The sequence below is a fragment of the Sander lucioperca genome, chromosome 19, assembly GCF_008315115.2.
Source record: "Sander lucioperca isolate FBNREF2018 chromosome 19, SLUC_FBN_1.2, whole genome shotgun sequence".
Classification (NCBI taxonomy): domain Eukaryota; kingdom Metazoa; phylum Chordata; class Actinopteri; order Perciformes; family Percidae; genus Sander; species Sander lucioperca.
Window position 1 is genome coordinate 14,793,159 of NC_050191.1, and position 14,909 is coordinate 14,808,067.

General features: G+C 44.8%; 2 protein-coding genes across 2 annotated transcripts; both read left to right on the top strand.

Moving 5' to 3' along the window:
• Nucleotides 1–5,473, top strand: ephx1 (epoxide hydrolase 1, microsomal (xenobiotic)). The gene is made up of 9 exons (XM_031321101.2): nucleotides 1–169; nucleotides 1,118–1,301; nucleotides 1,390–1,570; nucleotides 2,735–2,953; nucleotides 3,157–3,286; nucleotides 3,355–3,569; nucleotides 3,667–3,775; nucleotides 4,033–4,155; nucleotides 4,448–5,473. Exons 2-9 carry the CDS (start codon nucleotides 1,119–1,121, stop codon nucleotides 4,656–4,658), a joined length of 1,371 nt encoding a protein of 456 aa, XP_031176961.1. The 5' UTR covers nucleotides 1–169; nucleotide 1,118; the 3' UTR covers nucleotides 4,659–5,473.
• A 487-nt stretch (nucleotides 5,474–5,960) lies between these two features.
• On the top strand, nucleotides 5,961–12,775 carry LOC116065559 (transcription factor 24-like). Its single transcript, XM_031321103.2, has 4 exons — nucleotides 5,961–6,684; nucleotides 7,511–7,663; nucleotides 10,836–11,000; nucleotides 12,506–12,775. Exons 1-4 carry the CDS (start codon nucleotides 6,529–6,531, stop codon nucleotides 12,641–12,643), a joined length of 612 nt encoding a protein of 203 aa, XP_031176963.1. The 5' UTR covers nucleotides 5,961–6,528; the 3' UTR covers nucleotides 12,644–12,775.
• The last annotated feature ends 2,134 nt before the right edge of the window (nucleotides 12,776–14,909 follow it).

Sequence of the window (14,909 nt, forward strand, 5' to 3'; positions counted from 1 at the left end):
CCTACTTTTTCCACTTCCGCAAAGTACTACATTACCCATCATGCACCTCTGGTATTTCCCCACGGCCAGTCAGTCAGGTCTCGGGATGAAGTGTTTCCCTTCTTCATGCTCGCAGAATAACCAGCAGCACACGGGTTGGATCACTTGTCCGTGGACATTAACTCAGTAGGTGAGTAACTAATGGTACTGTGAGCTACTAAGTAACGGTAAAGTAACGGTATAGTAACGTTACAGTGGGACTGGAGGAGTGACGGGCTGGACGGGACCAGCAGAGAGAGTTTTAATACATTTATATATTTTACTTTACTCAAACTTGTAGGCCTATATATGTATTTTTTTCCTCATCTTATTATTATTGAATTGTATTATTCGCTTTGTCACTATTGTTTTCCTGACATTCATGCCAATAAAGCAATTTGAATTTGAGAGAGAGACTATTGATCCCAAACTACATTATCATTACCGAGATCAGCTTACGTAACATCACCGTGAACTTTAGTCCGAGTCCGGGGAACGCTGCTGTTTGGCGCTAATGGGTGCAGTAATGTAGCCAGGGGCTGATCACGTGTCCCATCCTAATCCTGTCAGCTGGCCAGTGGCCACAGCAACGCTGACACTTCGTTTTCTCTGAGCTCATTAAACTACACCGCAGTCACTCCCGCTGCACACTTTAATGATCCTTTATGATTCCATAATAACGGTCTTTTATAAAGTTAGAACAACTCTTTAATGGTGCAGTCATTACGTCATCATCAGGATGATAAACAAAAATATCTAAACGTTTGAATGTAACATTGTGTTTTAATGATGGCCATGTCAAATATCTAAGTCTCTAGTTTTCAATCATCCATCTCAACCCTGTCTGACCCTCCCTGTTCCTATCCCTGCCTCCCCATCCCTGTCTCCCTGCCTCCCTGTCTCCCTGTCCCTGCCTCCCTGTCTCCCTGCCCCTGCCTCCCTGTCCCTCCCTGTCTCCCTGTCCCTGCCTCCCTGTCTCCCTGCCTCCCTGTCCCTCCCTGCCTCCCTGTCCCTCCCTGTCTCCCTGCCTCCCTGTCCCTCCCTGCCTCCCTGTCCCTCCCTGTCTCCCTGCCTCCCTGTCTGTCCCGTGTCCTTGCAGCATGTTGACCGAGGTGCTGGTTGCTCTGCTGGTTGGAGGGCTGCTCTACTTCCTGGTCCAGAGGAGCAGGACCCAGGTCCTGAGGACAGAGGACGGCTGGTGGGGGGCCGGCGCCCCCCCTGATGGAGGGGAGGACATCACCATTCGTCCCTTTACAGTCAGCACCAGTGCTGAGGAGCTGGAGGTTTGATTCCCTCTCCGTCTGTCTCGCAGTCTGTCAGTCATGCAGTCCTAGCCGTCCCTCATGCTGTCCCTGTGTCCCTGTGTCCCAGGACCTGTACAGGAGGATAGACCAGACTCGGCCTGTCCCCTCTCTGGAGGACAGCCACTTCACCTACGGCTTCAACTCCCAGTGCCTGCACACGGTGCTGTCTTACTGGAGAAATGGCTTCGACTGGAGGAGACAGGTGGACAGACTCAACCAGTACCCGCACTTCAAAACCACCATCGAAGGTGAGCAAGCTCTGCACACCATAAAATGCTTTTGCTTTCCTTTTTTAATAAAATTAAATAAAAAGTAGCCCATCATGATCCAAGCATGTGCAAACAAAATGCCATGAATTGCATTATTAATATTTCAATATGAAACGCTAATATTTTTAAGCACAGTGCCCCTACATTTGGTTGCCAACGTACAAAAAGCATGTCAGAGCAAGGGCCAGACATATGAACAGGACACTGTGTCGCTGAGTGAATGATGAATTCACACGATTGGTTGGAGTGTGTGTGTGTGTGTGTGTGTGTGTGTGTGTGTGTGTTCCCCATAGAATTGGTGCGAGACATGTAGACCCACTAAAATGCTCCAGATTAGCAGAGACATGTATGCTAACGTCAAGGAATTGATTTTAAATTCCGGATGACATCCCTGCTGAAACATTGTATAGTTGTATAGTTTTTGGTTTAGAAGTCTTTATCGATGATTTCTGTCAGTATAAAGTCCCGCTACATATGCAGTAGTACAGAGACAGCTACAGTACAGCACATGTGAGGAGATCGCTGACCAATCAGAGCAGACTGTTCTTTTTAAAGAGACACAGGGGAATACAGGTGCAGGCTGCAGCAGCTATGGGCAGGATGAACATGTGAGGAACAGGTGAGGGAGCGGTTCCGCGGCGTGTGGCGTTTACATGTCAGAGCTGACATCAGCCCTGATGTAAAAATTCAAATAAATCATAAAATCACAGGCAATTAAGTGATATTCCTGCAGTGGAGGTCTTGACATAAAATTAAGAGTCCTCTTTGTCTGGGACCGAGATATCAGCTCCTAAAGTCAAACGAGCATCCACAATCTCAAGTTTCATTTCTTCATTTTGTCGTTTATCGCCACCTTGGTCTACTTCATCTGCCATTTTCCCGTTGTCGATCTCCATAGATATGTGGCCGATGTCCATGAAGACTCCAGTTACCACTGCACAAAGGATAGACAAACCATTTCAAGGATAAATACAAGGAGAGATAGTAGAATGCAGATATACTAGTGAAATAATAGGCATGTAATATCACAAAGGAATCAAGGGGTGATCGCAACATTCCATAGATTGTTTGGTCTCCACTGCTGACACACTCCTGAAGAAGATATGTGCTACCTCTAACCTGCATCCTCTAACCATCATCCAGGCATTGATATCCACTACCTGCATGTGAAGCCCAAGACAGTACCAGAGGGATCCACCGCTCTTCCTCTGATCATGGTGCACGGCTGGCCCGGCTCCTTCTATGAGTTCTATGGGTTGATCCCTCTGCTAACAGAACCATCAGACCCAAGCCACCTTGTGTTTGAGGTGGTGTGTCCCTCCATACCAGGCTACGGTTTTTCAGAAGCGCCACATAAGAAAGGTGAGTCTGGAAAGGTTGTTTTTTTTTGCAGACATGGGAATATATTAATACCAGATGTGGGAATAGAGTGAATATGCAGATCACATGTACTTGTACATGCAAGGTTATTGGAAACAGCACTGATGAAAAGAAACCGTTAATCCCAGAATTTGACTTGACGATTGAAATGTCCATTTAAAAAAACTTGACGTGTGTTTATACAGGCTTTGATTCCGTGTGTGCCGCACACATCTTCCACAAGCTGATGAAGCGTCTGGGCTTCCAGCAATTCTACGCTCATGGAGGAGACTGGGGCTGGCTGGTCACCACCAACATGGCTCAGCTGGAGCCCAGGTAACACACACACACACAAAGTCTTTAGAGATGCTGAAATAAGGTCTTACTCCAGTTATTCTCTCCAGGAGCGTCAGAGGCTTGCATGTGAACTTTGCCCCGCCCTCCAATCCGGGGCTGCCCATAACCCTGTCCATCATGCTGGGCCGTCGCTTCCCCAAGCTGTTTGGCTTCACTGACTTGGACATTGAGCGTCTCTTCCCCTGCATGGAGAAACTGGTGGTGGAGTCCATCAAAGAGTCTGGCTACATGCACATCCAGGCCACCAAGCCTGACACCGTGGGTAAGGACCTGAAAACAAGATCCACAGTCAGTCCAGTCTAAAAAAAAAAAGGTCCATAGAATCTCTTTTTAATCAGCAAATTCATCTCCCCCTTCAGGTCGAGGACTGAATGATTCCCCAGCGGGTCTGGCTGCCTACATCTTGGAGAAGTTCTCCACATGGACGAGCCGCGACTTTAGGGACCTGGAGGACGGAGGACTCACCAGGTACAGAGAACACAGCAGAACATAATGGAGCCAGTGCTGCTCATAGTCCGCTGGATAAGTACAAACACGCAAACAGTTGTGAGTAGCATCAGTGGCAGTAGCACATGTATGTATCAGCAGCAGCCAGGCTCCTCTGTCGCAGTACTATCCCAAAATATTCACATAGACAACAGATGATGGGCTCCTCATTACTGTAACCTCTGTGTGTGTGTGTGTGTGTGTGTGTGTGTGTGTGTGTGTGTGTGTGTGTCTTGCAGGAAGTTCTCCCTGGATGACCTGCTGACTAACGTGATGATCTACTGGACGTCTGGCTGCATCGTCTCCTCCATGAGGTTCTACAAGGAGAACTTTGGCAAAGGCCTTTACGCGCCTCACTCTAAGTGCGTGATCCAGTGTTCTGGTGCTGAAAGAGCAGATGTTCAAAGTGACAGGGCCAACTCGTTATAATGCTACCAAACATGAGTCACAAATAACCTTTCAAAGCACATACAATGAAAAGATCAACGTTGAGCAGGACTGTACCAGTCATCCTGTTGCAGCATGCAGATCATTGGCTGACTGTGCTGGCCTGTTGGCTGATGTTCCCAGCAGTACAGCCAGCAGTAGACCCCCCTGACTCGTCAGGTGAAAGGGTGTGGCTGAGGTGATAACATGTGTGATGTCTCCTCACAGGATCCCTGTGGACGTCCCCACTGGCTTCGCCTGCTTCCCCAACGAGCTGATGCACACTCCCAAACTGTGGCTTAAACAGAAATACCGCAACCTGGTGGCCTTCACGCCTATGGCCCGCGGCGGCCATTTTGCCGCCATGGAGGAGCCCCAGCTGATGGCCGAGGACATCCAGAACTTTACCAAGATAGTGGAGAAGCACCGGGCTGTGTAGTGATGCAATAATATGACAGCTAAGATTAGAAACCTGTGCTCACTGACCAATGACACACCTGCCATGCTGTCTTAATACCCATAAGGCAGTAGGTGAGTCAAAGCTTCAAAACAAGAGCACTTATTGAAATAAAAATAAAATCTATTTCTCTAATCTATGACATGACCCAAAGTATATGGGCCAAATTATTAAATCTGAAGGACACGGTGAATGAATGAAGGTGCTGATGATATAGTTATGCTGCGTTAATACGAGACGATGTGTGAAACTTTAACAGTGAAAGAAGCTAAACGGACAGAGCAAAAGGTGAATTGATTGGATTAGTTGTCACAATGGGCGGGTTATTATTAGTTCAGTGCTATTCAAGTTCTGCAGAAAAGCACTATAGCAGGTGTTGCTGTGGTTTGGAGGAGGAGCTGTGCTGGGGGTCCCTAACACTTCCACAGCTACACGAGACGAGCACTGATGCCTCCCTCAGAACTCTCCTACAACTTCCTCAGCCTTGTAGTATTAGTATGACACAGTTTACTCGGCAGCTGCAGATGGGAGGTCAGGGGCCACCTGGTGGTATTGTGTTGAAAGCCTGGACAAGGTGCCAGACATTCCTCTCACTGATAACACGGAGCCTCAGACCTCTAAGTTAGGCTGGATTTCTTACAACTCATTCCTCGTCTTTAATGTAAAACACAGCTGTTTTTGATTTTGCATTCACTTTACATCCTCTCTCTTTGATTGACTTTGATTTGCTTCAAATACTACAATTCACACTGCTTACTTTGTTGATGTACCAACTGTGAAAATAAAGAGTTAATCACTATGTTGATCTTGAAGAAGCTGATTCCCATCTGTACTGCTGAAAGTGATTTAGTTAAATGGTGAAAATGATTTGGTTATATTTAGAAAAGTAACATTCACAGCCACCACACAAGGGTAGATAATGGTGCTTTCTGGTGAGGTGACCAGTTCTATTAATGCTGCTGTGTTGACCGTAAACAGGGATGCAAAATAAAAGATTCATAAAGCGAAGACGATGAAAACTGAAAATGCGTCATGCGTCGTGTTACAGATGTGTTCATGTAATCTCTGTGGAGTACTGGAGTTATAAAGCATGTGCAGAGTGTTGTGATGTGCATCAGTCCGTCTCCAAACGGGCTTCCTGTCCTGACGAGGCTGTTGTTGAACATGATGGGATGCCCTGAATGTCTTCAACAAACCAAAAGCCTCTCTTTGGTAATGGTCAATGTCGCAGTGCCCCGGGCTTCCAGCCCCGCCCCTGTCCAGTTGTGAGCAGAGCTCTGAGTTTCCCAAGCCCCCCAGTGCCCTGGTTCGGGACACCCTCCCAGTGCTGCACTCCCCCAGGCCTGACTGCCTGCCGCCTGCTCTTCTTGGCAGCAAACAGCCAGGGGAGGATCAGGATGAGCGGGCGGCTGAGATAAGGACCACATGAAGTTCCCCACATTACCTCACCCGATAAGGAAACAAGCAGAGACAGCCGGAGAGAGAGAGGGTCAGACTGGGAGGAACTCTCTGGGTGGACTCTGATGCGCAGAGAGGCAGACAGGGATTGTGGGTTTTTTAGGGGTCTGAGTGGAACTGGGCACCCACAGAGAGAGAGGTGGAGATCCTTGAACAGGACGTCCTCAGTAGCTACAGAATGATTTCAGCTGTTGTTGAGCCAGTTTTTACACCAGATGTCTAAAATGCTCCGATGGAGAGATGAGCTCAGACTGTGTGTTTACCAAAGCACTTAGTGGATGATACTTCCACAACAAACACGGGAAAGCAAACCTCCTTCCAGCCAATGAAAATAGACTGAGCCAAAGTGAATTCAGTGTTCCGGCGAGTCTGCTCCAGCGCTTCGGCAGCAGCCATGGCTGTGAATCCTCTGGAAGGTCTCATGTCGGTCGCAGCGAGGCACCAGCTGGTCTCCAGCCCCACAGCTGAGCCACAGAGGCAGCAGCAGAGCCCAGCATCCCTGCATGCACTCAGGCACAGCACACGCAGCAGCCGGGAGCCCAGGAAGTGGGTGAGTCTCAACCTCAAAGACTGAGCAACCTTCATCATCCGGATATAAAAGGGAAAATGGCAAGGAAAGCACTTAGTCAAATGTAATCCCTCACAGGACAACTCTGGTGGTAGTGAGAGCAGGCAACACTTAAACTACGCCACTAATCCACATCACACTAACTTATTAGTGTGATGTGGATTGTTTAAGATATGTAGAGTTTAAGAGGAATCTCCCTTTTTCATGAAGGATTTGATTTAAGAGAACTTAACTGAAGTTCAGTTAACTTGTCTAAACTAACGAAGGAAGAGCTGTGGAGGACTGAAACTGATTTGTGCTTGTCAAGCCCGTTTCACATGTTCAGGAGCCGTTCTGAGGAGTTTGTCCTGTTTTAACACACAGCAGAGAAACTGTTCTCAATAGTAATCTCATGTCTGAGCGCTAACGTATCTAACAGCTACAAGCACAAGTTATTCATTTTCATTTTCTCTCAGTGCCATAAAAGTCAGTAGAGATTGTATAGTTAAATGTGTGACCAGTTAATAATAATAATAACCATAATTCTCCATAATAATCCATAATAACCATTCGTCTCTAATGAAAGTCAGAATTATGAAAGAGGGTTGAAACTGGATCTGATGGTTCTGTATGCAGATATTACACACTGCAACAGGAAGTTGTATTTTAGAATGAACTAATTAGCAGAATGTGCAATGTTATTTTATCAAAGTAAGTAAAAGGATATTTTTCATATTGGGACAGAATCACTTTTCTGTGTCACTGTATTCTCATGTCTCCAAGCCAGGTGAACCTATTTGATTGACTGTAAACATGTCTTCTGCTGCAGGTGCAGTCTGTGTGTGGGTCCAGGTCAAACTCTGGTTCTGGTTGGGAGTCTGCGGTCCAGTCCAGGACACTGAGGAGTCAGCACTCCCCAGAAAACGCAGCGCGAGAGCGGAGCCGCGTTCGCAACCTCCGCCAGGCCTTCCACAGCCTGCAGGTACCCGGACGTTCACTCCCACCCTTTCACTGAGTAAACACTGAACATGAATATTCACTCTGAGCATTCCCTGCACATCTGTGTCTTAGCACCTGCTTCCTGTTTGGGTGTTGAATTCAGTTTGATGAATTTATTTTGATGGTCTTGAGTGTTTTGCATGTATACAATGACAGACTGTGCCTTATCATAGAAAACAGCTAGATGGAGTTATAATCAACTCTTGAACCAGAACCCTAGCCTGGAAACCAGAGCAATCTGCCAGCTCACCTTTCATTTGCTCTGACAGATACGTTCAGACAGACTTCCAGCCGACCTGGCCCTGGGCAGACCAATCACAACTGTTTATCTCACATGGGGTGGGTTTAAGACAATGACTGACAGAGGAGCGTCATGATTGAACGTAGTCTCTGTCCAGCGCACCACACCAGGCTTTCTCCTTCTTGAAAACGGACCAAGCACCACCTGAACTTGCATGGTCGCTCAGAGCCTCGCCGTTTCGTTGCTCTGATTGGTTGTAGGCCACGTTTCATTGCTCTGATTGGTTGTAGGTCTATTCAATTCCGGTCAGAGGCATTTTGGTCTGTGCCGTAGATAATGCCCCTTGAAAATTGAAAATGCATTAAGAGGTTCCAGACTTATTAGTGAATTAGTGTGGTGATATCAGGCTACCAGAACACTGACGATAGTAACCCTAAAGACCTAAATCCCTAGCAACAGGTAGCATTACAACACCAACAATTAAAGAGATGATCGGTGATTGGTTCTTCCTACGGCTATATTAAAGGACAATTCCGGCGCAAAACGAACCTAGAGGTTAATAACAGATGTGCACCCACTCGATCGCTCTCTGGGACATGTTTTCATGCTAATCGAATGTGTTTCTAGCTTGAAACAAGCTAGCGCGGACCGCTGATTAGCTTACAACCAGAGATGGGAAGTAACAAAGTACAAATACTTCGTTACTGTACTCAAGTAGATTTTTCTGATATTTTTACTTTACTATTTATTTTTGTGCCGACTTTTTACTTTTACTCCTTACATTTTAACATGAATATTGGTACTTTCTACTCCTTACATTTTACAAAATTGGCTCGTTACTTTAGTTTCAAATAATTTCAGTGGAGTTACCGTTATTATTTTTCATGTCATCAATACCAAATTCAGTCTAATTGGATGGGAATATACGTTGCACTTGACGCACCACTACAAGACGACTAGACAGATTTGGCGGCATTCATTCGCGGCAAATCACTGCGGCTTGATGGCGGTAACATTAGCACGTAGTAGTATGTACAACGACATGACTGAAAATGAAGAAAACAGAGATCCCAGAGATTCGGCAGACAAGCAGAAAGACATTCCCAATCATCCTTGGCCTTATCTGAGAGAGATGTTTGAGATAGGAGGCATCAAGTATGACTAGTTGTAACTCTAAAAGTATGGGGAATGTCTGTTTAGTAATTCATATTTTATCCTTTATTTTCTTTCCAGAAGCCATATTTGAGCACACACATACATGTAGATTCCATTAAATGTTAAGGGGAAGATTAAAGAGAAACTGGATCTGTGAATTCTCACAGAGTCACAATTGCATTCATATTTTGCTACTCAGTCAGAATCTTATTAACCTGGAGTCCCAGTCTCTGTCACAATGATCATATACTGTATGTGATGTTTTAGGCCTATTGGCAGACATCCATTTAAAATGTAGCCAATGGCATATAAAGAGCCTTTTTTCCATGTCCACTGAAGTTTCTCAGCTTGCACTCTAGTAACATTTGTGTGGTCCAGGTAGCTTAGCATAAAAAATGGTTGTCATTCGCAAGGCTACTTTTACTTTTATACTTTAAGTACATTTCCAAGCCTGTACTTTATTAATTTTACTTGAGTAAAGCAGTTAAATCAGTACTTCTACTTGAGTATTTTTTAACACAAGTATCTGTACTTCTACTTGAGTACGGGAAGTGAGTACTTTTTCCATCTCTGCTTACAACGCAGAAAGACAGTAGCTCCCAAGACGGCGGCCGCCTGTATACGAGAACGCGACTGTCTTTATAATCTATCTTTTTAATAAACTGTCTGTACACTTACAAAGTTCTCAATGCTTCGGTTGACATTTAGGGACCCTCATTATGCTACCGTTGAAGTTTGGTGATATTTTGAGCCTTTTTAGTGGTATAAATAGCGATTTGTTTTTACTTTCCCTGTGCCCTGAATACTAGCGTTGTAAGCTAATCAGCGGTCCGCGCTAGCTTGTTTCAAGCTACAAACACATTAGATTAGCATGAAAACATGTCCCTGAGAGCGATCGAGTGGGTACACATCTGTTATTAACCTCTAGGTTTGTTTTGCGCTGGAATTATCCTTTAAGGCGATTTGCACTGACTTCCTATCAGAACAGAGATGTTAATCACAGTGACCAGGGAATTTTAGACCAGGTCGTCGTCTCTTTGCCGTGGATCCAATGCCCTGCATCTCCTTCCTCCACATGCCTGCTCAGCAATACTCTGCGCTCCATCAGAGTAGTTAACATTCTGGATATGATTTGGATTGTAATATTAAAGTTATACAAATATTAATTGAGTTATTAAATTCTAAAGTGTGGCCTAGATCTACACTCAGTATAACTTCTGTTGTGTTGTGATTTGAATTGAGAAGAGTTCCTCTGTGGCGTTGAGGCGATAACTATTGCTTCGACACAATTCTTGGAACAACTCTTCACACACACAATTTTAAAAACTCACACCAACAGTACAAACATCTAGCTTATCATTTTTGTATTTATGAGGTCAACACACAATAATCAACATTTCTGTAAATGTACCAGTGTTAGCCAGCAGGCTAATGTTGAACTGTAGTGCTAGTTACCTAGCATGGTGGGAGGAGACCCAGCAAACACTAAGCGGATTGACCCTGATTCTGATTGGTGTAACCATTTTGAGGCTTCAGCTGGATTCATACTATATTTTCTCTTTTTGTGTTTTTCTTGTTGTTCTGCCAAAAACAACAAACAGGAGCTTCTTGTTGTCGTGAGATCGACATTTTCTTTCCTAATGCTCAATTTTACATCGTACAGCTCACAAGATTGAATTAAAAACTAGACGTGGTTGAAGGTGTCTCTGTTATTAGCATATGATGTGTTTAACCTGAATGATTCCTCCTCTGTCCTCAGGCTGCTCTGCCCTCCGTCCCCCCAGACACCAAGCTGTCCAAGCTGGATGTCCTGCTTCTGGCTACCAACTACATAGCTTACCTAACAGAGACACTGGACCAGGGGGGGGCGTTGGCTGAGCACACGCTGCCCTCCCGGCCGGGTGGATACCTGCATCCTGTTAAGGTAAGGACAGGAACAATCAACGTGCTCACTCTTCTTCATGGTCAAAGACTTCATATCTACTGTATGTATCTCACTTTGTCACACACCCTATGTCTGTAACCAACAACATTACACGTGTCTGTCAGGTGCACAGACAAAGACTGTAATATTAGGGTTAGATAACTGGCTCATTTTAGTTCAATACTACTCAAATAAGGGGCTTAAGTTAAAGGTCACAGCATTGAATGGAAGGTGTTACGCTAGTTGTGGGGTCAGAGTGACTGACGGACACCACTGATCATCAGTACAGGCTTGTGTTTTCCTCCTTTCACTTGACTTTTGTGTTTCTGCAGTTTGTTGTAGATTGCAAATCAAACAGATAGAGCTAACATATATAACATACATTCATATAGCTGGGCTGACAGAGCTTTTACCATCACAGCCTCCTCCCTCTGGAACTCCCTACCAGACACATCTGGGACTGGACTGACCCGGACACTTTCACATCACTTCTCAAAACACACCTCTGTGGATTAGCCTTCCACCTATAACAGTATCACATTTCATCCACTGCTGGTTGCTGGTTTTATTGTTTCAGTTGCCCCTAAGCTTGTACCACAATTCTGGGTAAGAAAACACAGCAAATCCAGCAAAACACACACAGCAGAAGCAAAGCAACGAAAGCAGCAAAAACAAGTAGCAAAACCGCAAAAGCAGCAGAATAAGCGAAAACTGCCAAACAAAGGCAGTCAACTTAACCTATGGCAGCAGATCCAATGACAGTGAAGCAAAGAAGCCTAGTAAAGTCATTACTTATCTTAGTTTTTAGCAGTCTAGCAGTAAGTCTCCTCTGAAGTCTTATGCACTCTTAACTAAAGTAACTGTCTCCAGGTGTGGAGGCCCCACCCTTGCTGATCAGTTAACAAAGCCCCTGGTGGTGATGGCTCTGCAGTGGAGAGTGGTTAACCACAGATCATCAACCCACACTTCACACTAAGCTTGCTTCATTTCCCTAAACAGTTTCATTCAGAAGAAGCAGCAGAGCCAACAGTGTTTGTATTGTTCCTGAATCATTTTACAGATATAGGGTACTTTACTACACTGTCCTCTACTGTCTTGTCTTTGTTTAATGGTCAATGTAATGTGTGAGACTTTTTATTAGCTGTAAATATAAATATTCACCAAAAGGTGAAAGTGTTAGGCAGCCAGTTTAGCCTGAGAGCTTACAGTATATTGGTACTTTTGTCCTGATGGGTTTACAGCAGTGTGTGGGGCTAATCATATTAGCATGAAGAGCTCGTTTCAGTCCCTGCTCACACACGCACGCACGTGCGCGTACACACACACACACACACACACACACACACACAGACACGCACAAACAGCTGATGCATCCTGTAAAGGCTCATCATTTGAAGCATGCTGAGTGATGACATGGCCTCAGATGGCTTTCTACATTAGGTGAAGCTGCCTACAGTCCAGATGATTTTCTAACAGTGTGTTTGTCTCTCTGTCTCTGTCCTCAGAAGTGGCCCATGCGTTCCCTGCTCTACTGTGGCAGCGTGGGAGAGCTGCTGTCAGGAGTCCCAGCCAATCAGATGCCTCAACCTGGACGGGACGGGGCACAGACACTGACCCCCGCTGCAGAAGCAGAGCGGGAGTGATAGCAGAGCCCAGGACAGGACTCTCCCAGGGTTAGCTCCAGTGATCAGTAACCATCAGAAGCTACATGCTCCCCCCACCCCCCGAAGTCAAAGCAAGGCAAACATTTGAATATTCTGGAGGGAGATAAAAAAGCAGCAGTGGTTGGTTGGTCTAATATTATAATATAATAATATATAATAACAATGAAGGACAGTGAGCATGTTTAGCTGGCTTCATTTCACATCTTGATTAAACACAAAAATGTATGTGCAAAAGCCTGCAATTAATTATTTATTTATTGTCTGTATAATGCACCCACACACACACCCCCACACACAGACAGACAGACAGAACTGAAAACATGACCTCCTTAGCAGAGGTAAAAGACCATAGACAGTTCTTTAATAAAACACTTGTTTTCAGCAGAGAATATTTCGTGTAATAACCTCCAGCTGGGCAACATGGCGGTAAGAAGAGAGCCATTCTCTCAGGAACAGTGCATGTTCTGGGTCTTAGTTAGCGCTAACAGGAGGTCTACATGTAGCGTCACTCAGTAGTGATCAGTAGAGTGGCAGGGCCATCAACGAACAGTTCATGTCCAACCCTGGGACTGAAATGAAGGGTTGAGTTTCTACATCAGTGCCCTGTGGGACACACCTCAAGCTCCGGCAGGAAATAAAGAGAAAGTCTTCCATGATTATCTGAGCTTTAGACAGGAACATATTTAATATGAGGAAATAAAAAGGCTGCTTCACTTGACTAATAATGCCACAAATCACAGACAGCGTGCAGCCTAATATCCAGATTCAAAGCTTGTACAGCGTTTTATTCTTGACACGTTACCATCAATGTATTCACGTGTTTCTGTCTGATCCTTTTATTTAGATGTTTCTGCTGTGTGTGTGTGTGTGTGTGTGTGTGTGTGGGGGAGTGAGAGAGGAGGCTTGTTGTAGGAACACAGCTGCTTTCTGATCACTTCATATCTCTGCAGTAATGGCCACTTAGTTCTCATTACAGCTGCCACAGAATGTAAGCTTACTTTGAGTAAAACACCGTCTACAACAACAGCTTATGTGTGTGTGTGTGTGTGTGTGTGTGTGTGTGTGTGTGTGTGTGTTAAAACCTCAGAATTGCCACAGAGCCCAGCACACTTTTAGATCAAAGCTCATTAAAGATCAATTTTAAGGATATTCTAGTCTTTGAATAGTCAAATCAAAAGGATTGTTGATCCTCTGGCTCCATGCACCTGACACTACTTTGTGAAAAGAGTTCACACCTTTACGTGATGAAATAACACATGACATCCTGATATTTCATGTGTTTCTGTAAGTAGGTCAAAACTGTAAGCAAGTTCAAAGTAAAAGTATCCACCACAATAGTTACAAATATACACACAGTTTGACAGCTGCTCTCCCTTTTTCACAGTATTTGTAGTTTCTGTATCTCAACTCATAATTTACTGAGTATCATATCTTATTGCTGTATGATTACACTGTAATTGCAGAATAAGAGCTCAGCACTAAAAACAATCCAATAATTCATGTAGATATGTGTGTAGACTAGATGGAAGAAGCTCTCTCCTCCTTGAACAAGATGGGCTTGGCTCCACGAGCAACAGGCCAGCGTTCAAGGCTAGCTCTATAAATCTGTCCAGAGGGGGCCGGCTGCCCGAGTTCCCCTGCACCGAACACTACTCGGCCAGAGGTTACAGAAGGACAGGAGAACCAGACCAGACCCACTGCTGCATTTATTAACTGCAAAGAGACCAAGACATCATTGTGAAAAGCTTACTGTGCCATGGTCCTGGTTCTAACACAGACACACTTCAGTATGGTCAGTATCACCATCCTGTCAGCCAGCCAATCACTTACACATCAGCCAGGTCTTCTTTTTAATGAGATATAGCAAGGTCCAAACTATGTAATCCTTCTCACAGGACTTACAAGCCTCATCTGTCCAAGCCTTCTGTATAAAACAGTTGTAGCAAAGGATAGTAAAACTGAGTTACAATAGATTACACAGGAACAAATAAGGACCAATAAAAAAATTTAAATATAGGTTTACACCTCAAATGTCAAACTGCAGCTTTTATTCAGAAAATGTATCCAGTGCAGACGCTTCTTTCCATTTATAAACGGAAGTCTTCGGACACTTCAACTTCCCTCAGTGCCACACTGAACACTCACACTGGAACTTTCAATTGTTTCAGCACTTCCAGCTTTCCATTCCTAAACTGGACTGACACCTCTCAGGTCTTCACATGCAACTGTTCCTGGACCTCCACTT

Excerpts from the sequence above, each read along its gene's own strand:
- LOC116065559 (XM_031321103.2), top strand. The coding sequence starts at position 6,529 with ATGGCTGTGAATCCTCTGGAAGGTCTCATGTCGGTCGCAGCGAGGCAC. Across the intron at positions 6,685-7,510 it reads GCCGGGAGCCCAGGAAGTGG|GTGCAGTCTGTGTGTGGGTC; the intron begins GTGAGTCTCAAC and ends CTTCTGCTGCAG. Across the intron at positions 11,001-12,505 it reads GATACCTGCATCCTGTTAAG|AAGTGGCCCATGCGTTCCCT; the intron begins GTAAGGACAGGA and ends CTCTGTCCTCAG.
- ephx1 (XM_031321101.2), top strand. The coding sequence starts at position 1,119 with ATGTTGACCGAGGTGCTGGTTGCTCTGCTGGTTGGAGGGCTGCTCTAC. Across the intron at positions 1,302-1,389 it reads CCAGTGCTGAGGAGCTGGAG|GACCTGTACAGGAGGATAGA; the intron begins GTTTGATTCCCT and ends CCTGTGTCCCAG. Across the intron at positions 1,571-2,734 it reads CTTCAAAACCACCATCGAAG|GCATTGATATCCACTACCTG; the intron begins GTGAGCAAGCTC and ends ACCATCATCCAG.